Genomic DNA, 18,187 nt, shown 5'->3' with positions numbered 1-18,187 from the left:
AACTCTTGCCTAGCATGCGTGAGGCCCTGGGTTCAATCTCTAGTACTGCAGGAAAAGAAAAAAGAAAGAAAAATACATTTTGGGAAAAGCTATTAAGGAACACAGTTTTTGAAAGTTTCAGTCATTTGAATCATCATTTATCAAATGTCTGCATTTTATCTATTAATACTTTCCTCCAAGGCATGTGAGTGTCAGAGAGGAGAAAGAGGGAGCAAGGAGTGCATTTGTGTACGTGTGTGTGCATGTATGTGCGTGTGTGCACGTGTATATCCTTAGATTTGGCAATGGCTAAAGAGATTACACTGTAGAGCAAAAAGGTAGGATTATAATTGGTGGCTTATAATGTCTTACTAAATCAATTTTTGACTGGGAATCTGGCTCTTAGCGTGATTTACCACAGGCTTTTTGAAAATGAAAATGTTAGACTAAGCAGGAGCTAAGACGAATGTCACAGTCTGCCAAGACAAGAAGGACCTTGGACTTCAAAAGCCAAGCAAAAGGCAGTAAACAATGCCTTTTTGGGAAATAACTTCATGAAGTTAATAAACCAGAAGGCACTTGTTTAATTGATAAATCCCAAATGAACAATAACATCTATTACAGTTTGTATCATTTGTGCCAATAGAATTTACAAATAACTTAGCCTGGGGCCTAATATAATAAATACAAAGAACCCAGAAATATTTATAGTCATTGTGGGGAGTATTGTTTTGGCAATATGCTTCAACAAGAATAAGTGCAGACTTTAGAGTCAGGCAAGCCTTGACATGGCTCCTGGCTCCTCCCTTAACTTTGAGCAAATTATTTAACCTCTCTGACTTCAGTTTCCTAATAAAGAAAAAAAAGAGGGAAAATAAAGGTTATCTCCTAGAGTCATGAGAATTAATCGAGGTAGCACACAAAGCATTCCAGCAGTACGTGATACATATTAAGTGTGCAGCAAGTTCAATTCGTTTTCTACTGCTGCTGTAACAAATTACCGGATATGTGGTGCCTTAGAACATAGAAATGGCTCATCTCACAGTTCTGAAGGCTAGAGGTCTGAAATGGGGTTCGCTGGGTTAACATCAAGGTGTCTGCAAGATGTTCTCATGCAGGCTCTTGGGGAGGATGTTTCCTGGCCTTTTTCAGCTTCTGGAGGCCACAGGCATTCCTTGGTCTATGGCCCTTCCTCCATCTTGAAAGCCAGCAGCATAGCATCTTCATATTCCTGCCCTCCCTCCCCTCCTCCTCTTGGCTTCTATTATTACATTTCCTTTTCTGACTCCAACTTTCCCCTTCCCCTTATTAAGATCCTTTGGATTACACTGGACTCACCTGCATAGACCAGAATACTCTTCCAATCTCAAGATCCTTATCTTCATCACATGTGAAAGGTCCTTTTGCCATGTAAGGTGATCTTATCACAAGTTCTGGGAATTAGGACACGGACATCGTGGAGAAGACCATTAGTCTGCCCACCACAACTACTATAGCACCAAAGTTTTGTTCATTCAATAGTCTGGTACTTTTGACATTAAATTCAAGATATTGAGTGTAAAAGAAAAATGTCAAGGGAATTAATAAATATCTCCTGCATTTAGTCTTAAAATTCCTTTGCTTTTAGCACTTTGTCAGAATTTCCTCTCCGCATAACACAAGGTCTGTTTCAGTGGTTATAAAATCTAACAAAAGATAAAAGATTGAATCAAGTGGGTCATGTGAAATCTCTGCAAATGCAAAACTCCTTATAGAATTATTTTAAGTGTACTTTAAAAGTTACAAGATACACATTGAGAAGAAAGATTGAAGTATAGAAAGATGGATGGATGGATAGATGAATGGATGGATGAATGAACAGACAAATCAGCATTCTTAATTTTGTGACCCTGGTAAACATTTATCAATATATGGAGATATTTTTAGTTGTCATAACTTGAAAAAGTGTTGATATCTAGCAGGTAAGGACCAGAGAAGCTGCCAAACATCCTATAATGCACAGGACAACTCCCAAAGCAATTATCCAACTCAGAATGTCCATAGTGCATAGTTTCACAAAATAACAAATTAGATTGTTCTTTGGAATTATTTGGTACAATGTAAGTTTTTAACGAACATAGAACTGAATATAAGGACCCATAAGGAAAAAAATGTGATTAAGAGTTTCAATCACGTGGACTCAAACATTGCCCTTGTTGATTGTGCAATGCTGAGAAGTTACCTCCTATATTGCCTCAGTTTCCTCATCAGTTACAAGGGGCTAAGAACAGAGCCATGGTGAGCAACAAATGATATAATCTGTGTGAAGAGTTCAGCACATTTCCTAGCTCATAGTATGTACCTAATAAATATCTACTATTATTATTTTCCCAAATCCCAGCCAGAGCATTTACCAAATGATGAATCATATAAGAGAATGCTTTAGAGAAACTATTTTCACTGTTATAAAAATCAGTTGAATTTGTTATATAGGAAATATAATTTTTCAGGTCATAAGAGACAACATGCTATTAATAGAGAAAGAACATGGGTTATGAGTCCAGCATGGTGGCACACATCTATAATTCCTGTTACTCAAGGTGAGCCTGAACAGTTTAGCAAGAGCCTGTCTCAAAACAAAATAAAAAGGGTAGTGGAATGTTTGTCTAGCACCTGTAAGGCTTTGGGTTCAATCCCCATGGAAGAGGAAGAAGAAAAGGAAAAGAATTACCTTCTAGATTCTTTTTAGAACCCTTTCAACATATCAAGAGGTGAACCTGGCCAACAAAACTAAAACTCACCAATTCCATTTATAAACATAGTCACCAAACGTTACCTATGTCAAGTTCTGGGCTGCAGGTTATGTTTCTGCCTCTGCTCTCTTCTCAAGTTTCATAGTGAGAATTGGCTTTTCCTTCCACCAAAACACATGGTGGGGTATTCCTTAAACCAAGAAATTTCTCACTTGTGTGCTTTGACTACCAAGCACACAGTCTCATTTCTACTACTCAGAGACATGAGTAACGGATATGCTGTTGGGAGCAGCAACGAGCTTGTGTGTGAAGATGGAAGCAGAGTGTCTTGGTCCCATATCCCTTTGCCGTGATCATCTGGTAAGAGAGAAGCTCTGTTTCATTCCCAGCAGCCTTCCTGGGCTTCCGTAGGGAAAGGAGGGAGTGAATGGATCCCATAGATAGTGTCCACTGAGGGCAAAGTCATCCTGCAGCAAGGGCCACATGTGCCAAGGGCAATAAGAAGTCACAGCTAGACCTCAGGGCTAGGGGATGAGATGCCAATGGAGGAGGCAGGATGAAACTGGTCAACTTGGACCCTGAACAGCCAAAGTCATTATTCCACCTGCCAAAACTACAGATACCACTGAGAAAAGCAATGGATGAGATATACTGGCTAGAGACGGAAGATCAGAGAGCCGTACAAGGACTGCCCTTGGGTACAAAAGCTCCCACATTTTCCCTTGACACAAGCATGTGGGCTGCTTTCCTTCATATACCCTGGTGTCATGCTGGACTGAATCAGAAGCAGGAGAAAAAAAGCAGCAAAACTGGGATTTATCTAAAAGAGTTATCTAAAGAGACTATAGTATTGAATTGGGCAGACTTTATTGTATTGCACTAAATTTTCGACATGATATTCAACCTATTTGGAGTTCTAAAGTTCAGTGGGACTAGAGCTTGAGGGATAAGCTATAAAAATAATAATAATAAAGAAACCACATCTTCCCTTGCACATCTGAGTGCAGTATGAGAAAATATGTGACCCTGCAACTGAAGGGAAGGAGTGTTTCTATTTTTGCTGACTTTATGGCTTTTATTACCCCAGGCATATACTCAAGGCCTCCTCTGATTTTCTCCCACACTGAGCCTTGAAACCATGCCATGCGCTCATACAGTTGCAAAGTCATTTTTCTCCCATCAGTAACCTCAGCTTCTCCAAGAAGTCTTCCTAAACCCTCAGAGAACTCACACATTTCCTGATTCCATCTTGTCCAGCTCACAGGTTTCTTCTCAGCTGTCCTCCAGCTTTTTATTTACTGTGTTTTCATTCCTAACACTTAATAACAGGAACTTAGAGTCTGCTGCTTTTTTTTTTTTTTTTTTGTACCAAGGATTGAACCCAGGGGTGCCTAACCACTGAACCATATTCTCAGCCCATTTTATTTTTCACTTTGAAACAGGGTCTGGCTAAGTCACTGAGGCTGGCTTTGAATTCACAGTCCTCCTACCTCAGCCTCCCCAGTCACTGGGATCGCAGGTGTGCATAGCTGCACCTGACCATTCTGCTTTTATTCTATAATTTTATATGCATGTGAGTCAGTATTTCCAAGTCTAAATTGCAAGTTTATAAAAGACAGGTATTAGATGCTTTTTGTGTGTTGCCTTGCTCAATTCTTTAGGCCAAAAAATGTTTTTAAATGGTCTTGGTTGACAGAGTTAAATGATTTTATAATAGAATAATGTTTCTGTGAAATGGGGCATTTTCCATTAGTTTCTGCAACAGAGTAATACTTGAAACATGGTTCAGTAAAATCTTGACATTTTTTTCACCATTAATAGATAACTTCTGACCCAACACTCAGAATATTTATAACTCGCTGTAGTTGTAACTAGTCTATTCTTGTCAAGAAATCCAACACAAGTTGGTTTTATTATTGTAGAGATATTTAATTGATTTTTAAAGAAAATTATTAGATATGATGCAATATCTTAAATTACTCCCTCAGATTGTTCAGGTTAGACCATGCGCCTAGTGTTTGATAGTAGTTGCTGAATTACATGGCAACTGCTGGAATGTGTGTATATTCTTAATATACAGAGTTAACTATCCTAAAGTCAAGCAAGAAAGAAGAAATAGAAAAAAAGAAGAAAAAATAGAGAACACTAATTTTTATTGATTGTCTACTATGTGCCTGAAATCTTCATTCATCATTGATATCTTATCCAAGTTACTCTTTATAACATATATTCATTTGCTTTTTGCTATCATTAATTATTGGGAATCTATCGTGTGCCTGTATTTTGGGTACTAAGAATACAAAAGTGAACCAGACAGATTTGATGCCTCCCTTTATGAATTCATGATCTAGATAAGGAAATAGCTGTAAAACAAGTCATCAAAAAATAGAATAGGCTAAAGGCTTAGTAGGAAATGAATGAATTGAGAGTGCATAGGAGAATCTAACTGAGTCTGCCAGCTTAGAGAAAGTGTCCCGGTGGAGATAAGTTAATCGGGCCTGATATATTAGTTGGATTAACCAGGTGAAGATGCTGAAAGAGCTTTGTTCAAAGGGGACCACAGGAAGAAGGACCTAGATATGAAAGAAACCTCAATTTGAGCATGGCTGAAACAAGGAGAGTCAAAGGGAACATGGTACCTAATGAAGGTAAAGAGGAGCAGAGGCCAGGGTGGTCTTTGGAGGTGCCACTAAAGAGTTTATCCCAAGAGCAAAGAGAAGACACTGAGATATTTCATTAAAAGAGAGTGGTATCTTCAGAGCTGGTGTTGCATTAAGTTGATCTAGTAATAGAGACCAACTAGAAAGGAAGAAAACCTGCATGTGTGTTTGGAAGGCCTCCTTGCAAGAGACCAATAGAAATGGTGCTGGCTTAGAGCAGGTTGGCAACAGTGGACATGGAGAAAGGTAGGTGAGTCAAGATATATGGAAGAGGTAGAATGACAGGAGTTGGTGGCTTAGTGAGTGCAGGGATAGCAATAGAGTGGATGGTCCATGATGACTCCTTGGGGCCTTTGCAGAGATGAGACACGCAAGAGGAGGGTATTTCTGGGAGAGAATTGATGAGGTCACTTGAGACATACTGAATGTGAATGACCTAAGAGACTTGCCTGGGAGGTAAATATATCCTTGACTGTGGATCTCCAGAAGATGGCCTTCCCTGCGATTCCATACAGATTTGGGCATTGATGGCAGGTAGATAGAAGTTGAATCCATGAAAATGAGGAGATGATTTTATTTGGGGAGAGTATGTGAAGTGTGGAAGAGGAGGGTCTAAGACTCAAGCCTAAGGGCCACCAACATTTACAGAACAGGTAGAGGAGGAAGAGCAAGGTAATTATCATGAAAACTGTCTTTGGATGCCAGAATGAAGACTAAAGATCTTAATTAATTTTCTGATTAATAGGAAAGTCAAAATTCAGATTCAAATCTTTCCAAATCCACCTTCTAAATGCTTCATGTTTATGAATGCAATTTATAGAAGTAAATTTATATAATTTATAGAAGGCTCACTCTGAGGGAGACCCTCTCTTAAGCATTTTATGTACATTATTTTATTAATTCTCAGAGTAACCTGCTTTTAAAGAATCATTATTATTCCAGGATATGAATGAAGAGACAGAGACTTGGGGAAGCAAACTTAGCTCCCCAAGGTTACAAACAACACACAGCATGACTTTGCACCCATTTCTTTCTCTTGCCCAAGTCCATGTTTTTGGCCATGGTGACTATAGTAGTGAAGGCAGTAGCTCTAAACTTGAGCTCTCATCAGAATTACTTGGAGGGCTTCTTAAGACAGGTTGCTGGCGGGCACCCACTGAGTTTCTGATTCTGGAGGTAAGTAGGGCATAGAATTTGCGTCCCTGACTCGTTCCAAGGTGCCACTGCTGCAGGGAGAAGGTAGCAGTGCGGTAACAACAAGAAGAGCAAAGCAAACATCAAAAATATAACGTCCGAAGTAAGGTACTTTCCTGTTTCACGTTACAGGTTAGTCAGACAGGAGGTCGTTCGAGATCCCAGGGTCCTTCCATTTTCCTGTTTCACGTTACAGGTTAGTCAGACAGGAGGTCGTTCGAGATCCCAGGGTCCTTCCATTTTGTGATTCTGCCATCCCCCCAGGTACTGTCCTCATCAGCCTGGAGGAAGCCAGGTTCTTCCCAGCACTGCAGGCTGTGGGGACAAAATGTCTAGAATAAGCCAATTCCTGCTGAGCAGAGGACGCTGAAGTTGTGCCCTTCAAATTCACACATATTACAATGTGAAAATTTTATCAGAAACCTGAAGAGCCATGTGCCTGCCTAAACCATTAACTGCTAAGGAAAAAATAGAGAAGGGGTGCTATGGATTGGATTTTAACTGTCCCCCAAAGGCCCATATGTTAAAGGATTGGCCCCCCAGCTCATGGAACTACTGGGAGATGAACCTTTAGAAGGGGGGGCCTAAGTTGGAGGAAGTTAGGTTATTGGATGTGTACCCTCTAAGGGAATATTGGGACCCCGATTCCCTTCCCTTTTTGCTTCCTGATCACTATGAGGAACAGCTACTTCTTCCATACTCTCCCCTCATAATGTTCTGCCTTACTGCAGGCCCAAAGCAATGGGGTCAAGTGACCATGGACCGAAACCTTTGAAACTGTGGGTCAAAATAAACCTTCCTTCTTTATAAGTCTGTTATCTCAAGTGTTTTCTTACAGTAACACAAAGTTGACTAAAACCAGGGGCTTGGGGAATAACTAGCACCCTTCTGCAATAATACACTGCCCTCAGCTTTTTCATTTATAAGCAATTATAAGATATAAATTAGTTAACTCATGCTAAATCATTAACATTCAAATACAGCATGGTGAAATTTGTAATAAGAAATTCTATTAAAAGATATTTTTATTTACTTAATCCTATAATCTCTAAAACAGAATCAATTTCTAATCTCTGCCATGTACTTCAGGCACATAACAAAATTTCTTCCTAACATAAACACTACCCAACTCGTTCTCCTCAGCCTCCCAACATTAAGTCTATTTATTAACATTATGTATACGTGCATTATATAGAAGGATGTATGAATAGATACTAACATCAAAATGCATATTGAATTCAGTTAAGCCTTAATTTGTCATAACTTGTTCATGATTTCCCTAATTTAAAATAATATTCAGCCAGTTTAGCACAAAGGCATTCTCTTCTCTTCTTTAGCTGCTTTTTCTCCACCTCAGTCTCAGTCAGACAGCATCTTCTCTAATTGTCCCAGGACATCTCAGATCAGCAACAGTTATTTTCTCAGAGGACCGCATTACATGTGTACTACACTCTAAAAACATATAACTCAGTGTTTCATGGCAGGTATCATATATGTCCCTCCCCAATCCCCTTTCTGGCTACTGAAGGTGCCTATATGTGCCACCAAGGTAAGCTTTTCTTTATAATGTTTTCTGTCTCAACCATACATATGCTCAGAAGATTCAGTTTGGTCACTAACCCAGATAGTGACTCAGTGACACATAGGAACTAAGAGCAATAGATCAGCTGGCTTCATAGATCACTAAAAATCCATACGATCAATGTTATACCATTGAATTTAATTCTAAATGAAGTTGGGAGTCAGCACATGTAGCAGGTAAACGGATGCTATGTCCCCAGGCAAAGATGTTGCCACTTCCTGGTGACACCCTCCATGGGGCCAGGTCTACAACCACATTCCTGTATTTATTTGCCAAGTCACCACATTTATTATTTTAAAAAAGAAAAGAAAAAAGTGAACAGAAAAACAGAGACCCAGATTCTGGCACAGAATGCTACAGATACGTTAGCAGGAGTCCCGTGGCCACAGGTGAGATGTGACTTTCTGAGAAAGTGGATAATTCTTATTTGATGGTGAATCATTAAAAGTGAACCAGATGATTAAACTTAATGGAACAGCCACATTAAACTGAAATTAGTAAAAACACGCCTCGGGCAGGCTACAACCTTTTATTTGTTGTTGTTTAACTTCTGTCTTTTACAGTGGCTGTGATGAATGACATCACAAAAGCAAAAATCCAATTAAAATCTAAGTGCTCAATAAACCCCTAACGTCTGGTTGTCGCCACTGCTTTCATGGGCACTGCTGGCTTCTGTTCCCTCGTTTCTCCTAGAAGAGAAGAAACAACTGGCCCCGGGAAGTTGGGTGGAAGGGGAGGAGAATGGGGAGGAAAACCAGGTGCTTGGAGGTTTTGCTACGCACCCCAAGTCAGACCCAGATAAAGCTCTTGGAGGTTTTGCTACGCACCCCAAGTCAGACCCAGATAAAGCTCTTGGAGGGGGACAAGGAGGAAGCGGGTTAAATTGTTTTATTGTCAGACAATGCCTGAGCAAAGAGGTGCATCTTCCCACTAGTTTTCAAATATTGATAAATCAGAATTGTGATCTGCAAAGCAATTCCCGTTCGCACACTCTCTTGGCATCTCCTCTGCGCCTTTGTATCGTCTCGGGTGTTTGTTCTATAAGTCATCGAAATGGTCTCTCCTGACAGCTAAAAATAAGTTTCTGATTACTTTTACCTGAATAAATCTTGTGATCAGATGTGGTATTCACCTACTAAGTGTGCAACAATTACATATTGAAGTGATGAAAGAACTGGCCAAGGAGAGTGTATAATCTAGTGGAATGCAGAATATAATAAATCACGTGTAAAGACAGCAATTGCCACCAGGTAGAAGAATACTGGCTTTTGATAACAGATTTTTACCTCAGAGATATGGGATGCTTGCAAAATTAGGTTTTCCAAGTCCTCAAAACAAAGTTTTCAAAGTCAGGATAAGAGCAAAACCGTGCCGATGATCACTAACAGTGAATGATAGTAGCACTATCTTTAATTTGGAAGTCGCCTTATAATTTATAAAACCCAGACCGTGTTTTTAATGCATACTTACGTGGCAATTAACGCAGTGTTTGTACCTGGTCTCTAATTAGACCTTCACAGCAGCTTTGTTGTGAAACTCTTATTATCCTCATTTTACTGAGGGTCCTGGCTCAGGGAGGTTAATTGGCTCTGCTGTGGTCTTACCCTCGGTGAGGGAAAGAAAATGAACGTGACCTATTCTTGGGACTTGCACGTGGCACCCGCAGCCCTGAACCAGGCTGCTGACCGCAGCTGCCCTGGAGCAAGGATCTGCGGGGCAGCAGCGCTGCTTGCTTTACTCATGAGTTAATGAAATGGCTTTTTAAGAGCACTCTTCAGTCATTAGGATTTGACAATGGAGAGTTAAACTTTCCCCGGTGGCTCTTTCTATGTCATCATGGTTTCAACGTTTCCTTAGCATATCACATTACACAAATCATGGAGTGCTCTTGTTTTACATTTCTTATTGCATTTGTCTCACTTCTAAGCAATTTCCTCCCCATTCACATCTATCTTCCATTATTCCTGCCAAATTGCTTTCACAGCTACTAATTGTATGAATAATATTCTCATTCGCAAACTCCATGATTAGCTAGCTGTGGCTGTGTGGCACTGGACACAGTTTCTCCATATCCCAAAATGAAAAAGTTGCACTGACCCATCTCTAGGGCCCCTTCTTGTCCTCAGATTCTAATCTTCTGATGCTCACATGAGCTGGGTGTGATTTTGGAAACACCTACAAAAACTGGAACCGTAGGTTTCTTGACTCTATACCAATGAACTAAAGTAGCTCATGTTTCCCAAAGAATCTTTCATGAAAAACTAGTCATGGGACATATCAATATGCCCCCCTCCAAAAAAATACTCTCTAAACAGTAAAGCTTGAGAAAGCAGAATTAAACAAAGCCAAGTACAGTTCCAAACTGCAGGCACTCACAACCCTTAATATGTCAATGGGTGACTGCAAGAAAGAGGCAGAGTATAAAGTATTTCCCAAATTGATTGGGCCACAGGAATTTTCTGTCCATTTTGTGCAAATGATATTCCATGGAACAGTTTTAGGGAGGGTGGTTAGAGCATTTGCTAAGCCCCTTTTTGCCTGGAGAGTCCATTTCCAGATGTGTCACAAATGCTACTCTGAGCATTCCATGTGTTAACCATGAGGACGCAAAGTTGTCACCTGTCGTTGTGGCCTTTGTTTTGGGAACACAGCTCCTCCTTCTAGATGGAGCTGAAATAAGGTAGAGATTCACAGCCTTCCCACTAGAAAATTGTATGTCATCAGTATGGATGACCCAGGTGTTACGTGGTTCTGTTCAACAAAAAGCACTTTTAGAAAATGTATAAACTGATGATATGAAAACCTAAGCTTGTACTGGGTGGGCAACACAAGAACCCAACACTGCAGGAATGGTCTTTGGAGTAGGAAAGGTGAACTACTCTTCCAGGTCAGGATCACTACCTCTGTCTCCATGGTATCCTAGCTTTCCTTACGTTAACCCATTCATGTCACAGAGAATGACACCAGAGTCTCTGTTCAGTCTCCCTCAGGAGCAGGGAGCCCCTACTTTATAAAGCAGTCTGTTTCAACATTAGGCTAACTCCTCGAGTCAGACAGTCCTTTCCTATTTTACACTAAAATCTGAATGTCAAATGTTTATTCTTCCAAGTGACCTCATAAATTATCTACTATGCTAGTTTTCAAGATATTGCTCATAGCAGCACTGAAGATGTCTCTCAAATACTTTGAGGTGAATTTTGTAAATAAATGAATACCATGTCTTCCCAGAGAAGGTATTATAATCTCCATCACTAAAGACCCAAGGAGTTTATCTAGCTTTCTTAAATTCACCCAGAGGCAGAATGTACTCAGGTCTCACTGATTTGAAAACCACTATTTTTTCAATAGCATATCACTTATGTCATATGTTTGTGTGCATGCAAGTGAGGAGAATATATTAGTAGAATCCAAAAACTCTAGTGAAAATAGTTTCCTTCCAGCCAGACTTATATATCTTTGGGTACCTTAACTATTGCTCTTGTCTTTAGCTTTCCCTTCTCCAAAATAAGAAGATGGCTAAATTTTCCCCCAAACTCTGTTTTAGATCTGGAAAATTCTATGATCTATAAGTAAGCATGTTCATTAATGAATGGCATTTGCTATTGAGAGATAATGCAAATAGCAAGAAAAATAATACCTGTATGCCTTAGAAAGCATTGAATAAAAGTTAACATAGCATGATCATAAAAACAAAAACAGTTTAGGATGACATGCTTGACTTTTACTTTCTTTAATTTTTTTTTTTTTTTCCCCTACACTAGTTACATTCAGACCAGGATAGAGGAGATGGATCACTTAAATATATCCTTTCAGGAGATGGAGCAGGAGATCTCTTCATTATCAATGAAAACACAGGCGACATCCAGGCCACCAAAAGGCTGGACAGGGAAGAAAAGCCTGTTTACATCCTTCGAGCACAAGCTATCAACAGAAGGACAGGGAGACCTGTGGAGCCGGAGTCTGAATTCATCATCAAGATCCATGACATCAACGACAATGAACCAATATTCACCAAGGACGTTTACACAGCCACTGTCCCCGAAATGTCTGATGTTGGTGAGTGAGATGTGACTTCAACCAAGAACTGGATCTCCTTTAGGAAGAATGGTCTGAGCTATGTGTACTGAGTTGAAAGAATTGAGACGCTAAATTCCCAAAGTACCACACTTTCAAATAATCCATATGTCCTTTCTGTAAGTGCACCGTGCTGCCTAATGCTAGTCCCATCTCATCTGCTGGTTATGTTTAAGGAATCAGCATTTCCTCTCATTTTGAGGACCAGAAAGGGACAGGCCAGGGTGGGAGGTGGAAAGTGAAGCCATTCGGTCTGCTTTCTCTCCGCCCTGTACTCCCTATGTTTCTTGGGCTGAAAGACAACAGCTTTCTCCATTTCTATCAGTCCACATTAGTATTAGGCTCCAGGGAAAAACCTCCCCAGTGGAAAAATAAAGCCTGAATTTATAGTTCAGTCAGAACAGCAGTGATGGTTGTTTTAAGTAACTACATTTGGAAAAGAGACTCCAAGAAAACTTTAAAAAAAAAATCCATAAATAATACACAGAGGGTATGTGGGAGGCATATCCTTTTACTAACAAGTGGAAATTGAGAGACTTTCAAGACATTAATATGTGAATTAATATTCTATGCACAATTTCACTGCCAATTTTAAGTTTAATATGTATGGATTTAATTTGCTAAATTGTTAAATTGGGAGAAGGTAAACAGGATTTAAATTTAGAAAAAAAATCCTACTGATGTCACTCTTAGAAACATTAAAATACTTCATGGAAGACAGTGACAAATTCTAAACTACTCATGTACAGGGTTGTTTTTATTTTCACTCTGTCATATTCATAAGGGCTGAAATTACATAATAACTTTTCTATGATTCTGTCAGTCAGATATCAGAGACATTGTAGTTCACAGATCCAAGGCTTGGAAAATGTTCAAACCATGGAAATGATTTGTAAAGCATTTAAATTTTTGCCTGAAGAAATTGCTCATATTGCCTGAAGCCTCTTTGTTTTGTTAGAAAATGATAAGCCACCACTAAAGCAAAGAAGAGGTTGAAATTCTTTAAAAAGGAAGGTTTCTTAGGAAATACAATATTTCTTAGGTTGGATATAGATATGTAGAGATAGAGATCGAGATGGAAATACAGATTCCTCTAGACAGGAAAGGGGAAAAGAATTAATGAAGGACGGCTTTGTCGCCAGCACCACCCAGTCATGCCCTGACTGCACAACTCCAGGCCTGCCATTCACTCTTGAAACCGTGATAGCCAGTTTACAAATAAATTGGCAGCGACATACATTCCTTGAGAAAAGAAAGGTTTTTTTCTAATTTCTATGCAGGCACAGTAATGTTGATATTCATCATTATAAATTAATATGCATTTATTGTAATATATAAATGCATCTTAAAGAAATTTCATTAAGGTAGTGGAACAACAGCAGAGAGGTAAAAACAGATTTTTGTACCAAACAAAACTAAATTTGAAACTATCTCCACTAATAACCAACAGTGTAGCCTTGGGTAAATTACTCAATTTCTCTGAGCCTGACTTGTTTGATTCTCCAGTTCTGAATCTATAAAAAATAATTACAATAAATGTCAACTCCTAAGGGTTATCATGAAGCTTAAATAAGAAAATAAGTTCAGAGCCCCTAGTACAGTCTCTGACAACTAACAGGCACTTACAATATCCACCTAATCACATTCTGAAAGCAATCAGATTTTGTATTAATGCAAATAAGAACTTGATGTTTGTTGACTTCTGTTAGTTCTCCCTTTAAAATTCTATGATGCCGGCATTCTCTCCCTCCTCCCTTGCCAAATTACAAGGTGGGTGCTGTGTCCCATGCAGCAGCACGAGACATCCAGGGCATTCAACCCTAACAGAGCACTATCTATCTGTTCAATAAATGAAATCGGTTAGGTATCACAAAAGCAACTTGACAATTCTAATATTCCCTAGATGTAACTTCTCTGCCCTTTTCATGAATAGGAGAACTCTAGCAGTATGCCCATTGCTTACCTAATAGGAATATCAAAAGCAGACATAAAATGATCTTAATCAGAGGATTTCATCCTTTTTGAAAGTCACAAAGCCTTTTGAGAATGAAACAACATATGCGCACCATCTCCCCAGTGAAACAGACATGTAAGCATGCACATGAAAATTGGCATGGGCTCTCTGGGCATTTAGGGATACTTTTAAAGTTATAAGGTAACTGTCATCCCTAAAATTAGAATGCCAATCTAAAATACAATAGCCTTTTTTTGTTTATTTAATTATAATCACTGCTTGAAATGACAACTTCCAGATATTTATGCTCTGCTGTTTCAATTCATTCTTTTTAAAATTATTTATTTATTTATTTTTACAGACAGCATTTTGATTCATTGTACACAAATGGGGTACAGCATTTCCTTTCTATGGTTGTACACGATGTAGAGTCCTACCATTCGTGTAATCATACATGTACATAGGGTAATGATGTCTGTCTCATTCCACAATTTTTCATACCCCTCCTCCCTCTCATTTCCTTATCTAATCTTAACTACCTCTTAAGGTTCAAGGTCTTTCAGCTTCAGCGTCTTAGAATTACCACATTAATTATTACTTAGGATGGTAAGTAACAGGAGAGACAACTCAAAGTAGTTTAAAGAATAAAAGTATTATTGGTCACATTACTTAAAGACAAAAGTAAAGAGGGTCTTGAACAGATGTAATTGTGTTTCTGGATGTTTCTTGAGCTACCACTTTGTCCTCAGACTGGCCTTTCTAAGGTCACAAATAGCTATATATGGCCTCACATCTGCACCTTATAGTCCAGGAGAAAAAGCATCAATGATGCAGGACTTCTAGCAACATTATGAATGGCCCCAGGTTAGACAGCTCCTCAACGCATGCCTATGGACAAAGTAATGCAAGTTGCTAATTGATTTAGACCTGAATGATTGAAAAAAATCACTACAGCAATAATCTGGTTAAATCTATCATTGGAGATGGGTTGGAATCAGTTCCATTTAAGGTCATGATCACTCCCATGCTTCTCTTTACCATATCTATTAGTTGATTACATCCCTTGAGAGCAAAGAATCCCAAAGTTTTTTAACCTGGCATTCTACTGAATTCTCAGCTCTTTCTTGTCACAGTAACTTCACACAAACTAAGGTCATGCTTTCTTTTTATGCATATATTAGGGAACATGGAAAACCCTTAATTTTGTTTTCAATTTATGTTTCTGTGTCATTACAGGGACATTCGTTGTCCAAGTCACTGCAACTGATGCTGATGATCCAACTTATGGGAACAGTGCCAAAGTCGTCTACAGTATCTTACAGGGACAGCCCTATTTTTCAGTTGAATCAGAAACAGGTAAGAATTCATTTTTTATCTTTTTTTTTTTTTTGCAATCTATAACTTTAATTGACATGCTCAGCTGAGCTAGCATATTTTTAATAAAAACAATCAGCATGATTGAATTTTCTTGTATTCTTCTGCCAAATGCTAATGATATATTTGTAAGCATGACATCTGGATCATTTTAATCAAGAAATCTGACAATGAACCTTTCATCTAACATATTTATATAGGGTAGATTCAGAAGAATTATACATTCCTTTCTTTTTCTTCCAGTTTGGAGTGAAGCTAAAAGACTAACCCTTTCTGATAGGTCGTAGGACTGTTTACCCAGATTCTGGTTCTTCTGTTTTTAGATATTTGATAAGAATGCATCTGTCTCTTATGCTCTGAAGTTAGACAAAGCCACGTGATTGATTTGGGCACATAAAATGTGTCAAAGGGGCTGAGGCTGTAACTCGGTGATAGAGCGCTTGCCTCACACATGCAAGGCACTGGGTTCCAACCTCAGCACCACATAAAAATATATAAAATAAAGATATTGAGTCCACCTACAACTAAAAAATATTTTAAAATGTGGCAGTGATGCGGAGCTGGTAGAGCTGGTGACCATCTGCCACATCCCCCTCCCTGTCACAGTGATCATGGAAACCACCGTTGAGAAGGGGTCAGCCTGGACAGCCAGTGTTGCCATGAGCACAGCACCCTGCTCCCCTCCCAGAGCATGGCAAAGCTCACACTTCAGTTGTGTTAAGTCCCTGAGATGTTGAGTTGTTTGTTGTCACATCACTGTCCAGCCCATGCTAACTGATTCGGCCCTCATAAAGCATAATGCCTTATAAAATCCTTTTTTGGACATCTCATTTTTCTGTATTTTTCCCACAAAGTAGAATACTATCTGATGATGATATGGGTTTTTTTTTTTTTTTTACAGCATTTGTATTGTATAGTAAATTCTATTGCTATTGTAATAAGAGTCAAGTTTCTTTTATACATTTTTCGAACATCCATTATTATGGTGGGAATCCACACCTTTCCAGGTTACTGCATCCAGTTTGAAACCTAGGTGTGAAAAGGTGAAATGAACTTGAGAAGAAGCCCAAGGAGAAAAAAAGTGTTGAATTTAAAAACAATGTGAAGGAAAAATTAGAATTATTCAGCTTAAAAGACAAAAGGTTAAGGCAATCGCCTGTATTTAAATAGAGAGGTACAATTATTTGGAGAACAGAAAGCATTGCACTTTGAAGTCAAGACGATAGGAATACAACTGACCTGTTGTCTGAAGTATTCTTGTTAAAAATTATAAAGATATTTTCAGCTTCATTAGTTGTTAGGCACTGGGATGTGCAACTGGAGAGGATTTTAAAGTCTTCTCCAGTGATTTTTAAAAGAAAGTTAATTTAAGCATAAAGCCTATATAGAGATTAGGTAAACTTTTAGAAGTTCTTTCAACTAATTATCTTCTAACTGCCTAACAACAGAGATAAATTTAACCTAACTTTGAAATTGTTACTGTTGGGACCAGTTGAACTAATGTTCATATAAGCTTTAGGAAAACCCAAACTCTCCAGGATCATATAAGATGATAATTGTGAGAGAACCAATGCTGTGTATTCTTAACACCATAGATTTGTGGTTTTGAAAAAACCTCAGAACACTCATTATGGTAGGTGTATTTGAGGAGCAATTAGCCGGTTCAGTCATGTGGAACCCAGGAGTCAGCTCAGTTTCTTAACAATTTGCTCATAACGCACCTGAATATCTTTTCTCAAGCAGCTACCATAGCACACCCTTATAGCATGGGCCAAGTTATATTTTGCTGTGCTTGATATTTGTAGAATAGGCAGACCATACCATTGCAGGATTTGACTTGTACTTGTGTTCATTTTCCTACGTTATAGGCTTTTTAAAATGTGCCCCTCTCCCCTATGTGGTTGTAATGTCCTTCAGTATAAAGGCTGTATATAATCATCTTTATATCACAATGACATCTGCATGGTGTTTTGCATATTGTGGGTGACAGTCTATGTTTGTTTGCATAAATAAATGATTCCATAAAGTATTCTGAATGCATCCCTTTCCACTCCTAAATTTCCCGTCCATAGGCATCATCAAGACAGCTTTGCTCAACATGGATCGTGAAAACAGAGAGCAGTACCAAGTGGTGATTCAAGCCAAGGACATGGGCGGCCAGATGGGAGGATTATCTGGGACCACCACAGTGAACATCACGCTGACTGATGTCAATGACAACCCTCCCCGATTCCCCCAGAGTAGGAACATTTGATTGAAAAAGTTTCTTCACTGCACTTCCGTAAACTCTGACTTCGAAAATGTTTATTTTTCATTGTCATTATTGTCAAAATTAGTGGACTTCATAAGAACTGGCACTTTTATTAAAATTATTAAAATGAGTTGACAACACCACTTAAACTCAGGAAGTGTGAACATTTATGTTCCTTCCTTGGTAATTAGCTGAGCGATTTCTGATATAGCTGTTGTTGTAAAAGCAGCATCATTATTTTCTTTTTCCTTATTAAAAAGACTACCAGAGACATAAATTTGCTTTCACAGAACATATGTATACAAGCATGCTGCTATTTTGTTAGGAAAAACTTGTCTTTAGGTTTGTGAACTTAATCAGGCATGTAATCTCTTTTAAATCCTCACA

At 38.8% G+C, this 18,187-nt stretch overlaps 1 protein-coding gene across 3 annotated transcripts in view; it reads left to right on the top strand.

Moving 5' to 3' along the window:
* The window catches only part of CDH6 (cadherin 6), a 118,093-nt gene that overhangs the window by 80,282 nt on the left and 19,624 nt on the right, over positions 1-18,187 (top strand). For 2 of the 3 annotated variants that reach the window (XM_079146043.1, XM_079146044.1), the window contains exons 3-5: positions 11,909-12,203; positions 15,412-15,531; positions 17,622-17,789. In XM_079146043.1, coding sequence (XP_079002169.1) covers positions 11,909-12,203; positions 15,412-15,531; positions 17,622-17,789 — 583 coding nt within the window. The remainder of the gene's footprint in view (positions 1-11,908; positions 12,204-15,411; positions 15,532-17,621; positions 17,790-18,187) is intronic. The other variant, XM_079146045.1, reaches the window with a different exon arrangement.

This window comes from Sciurus vulgaris (genome assembly GCF_902686455.1).
Source record: "Sciurus vulgaris genome assembly, chromosome: 6".
Lineage (NCBI taxonomy): Eukaryota > Metazoa > Chordata > Mammalia > Rodentia > Sciuridae > Sciurus > Sciurus vulgaris.
This window is presented reverse-complemented; position numbering and strand designations above follow the sequence as displayed.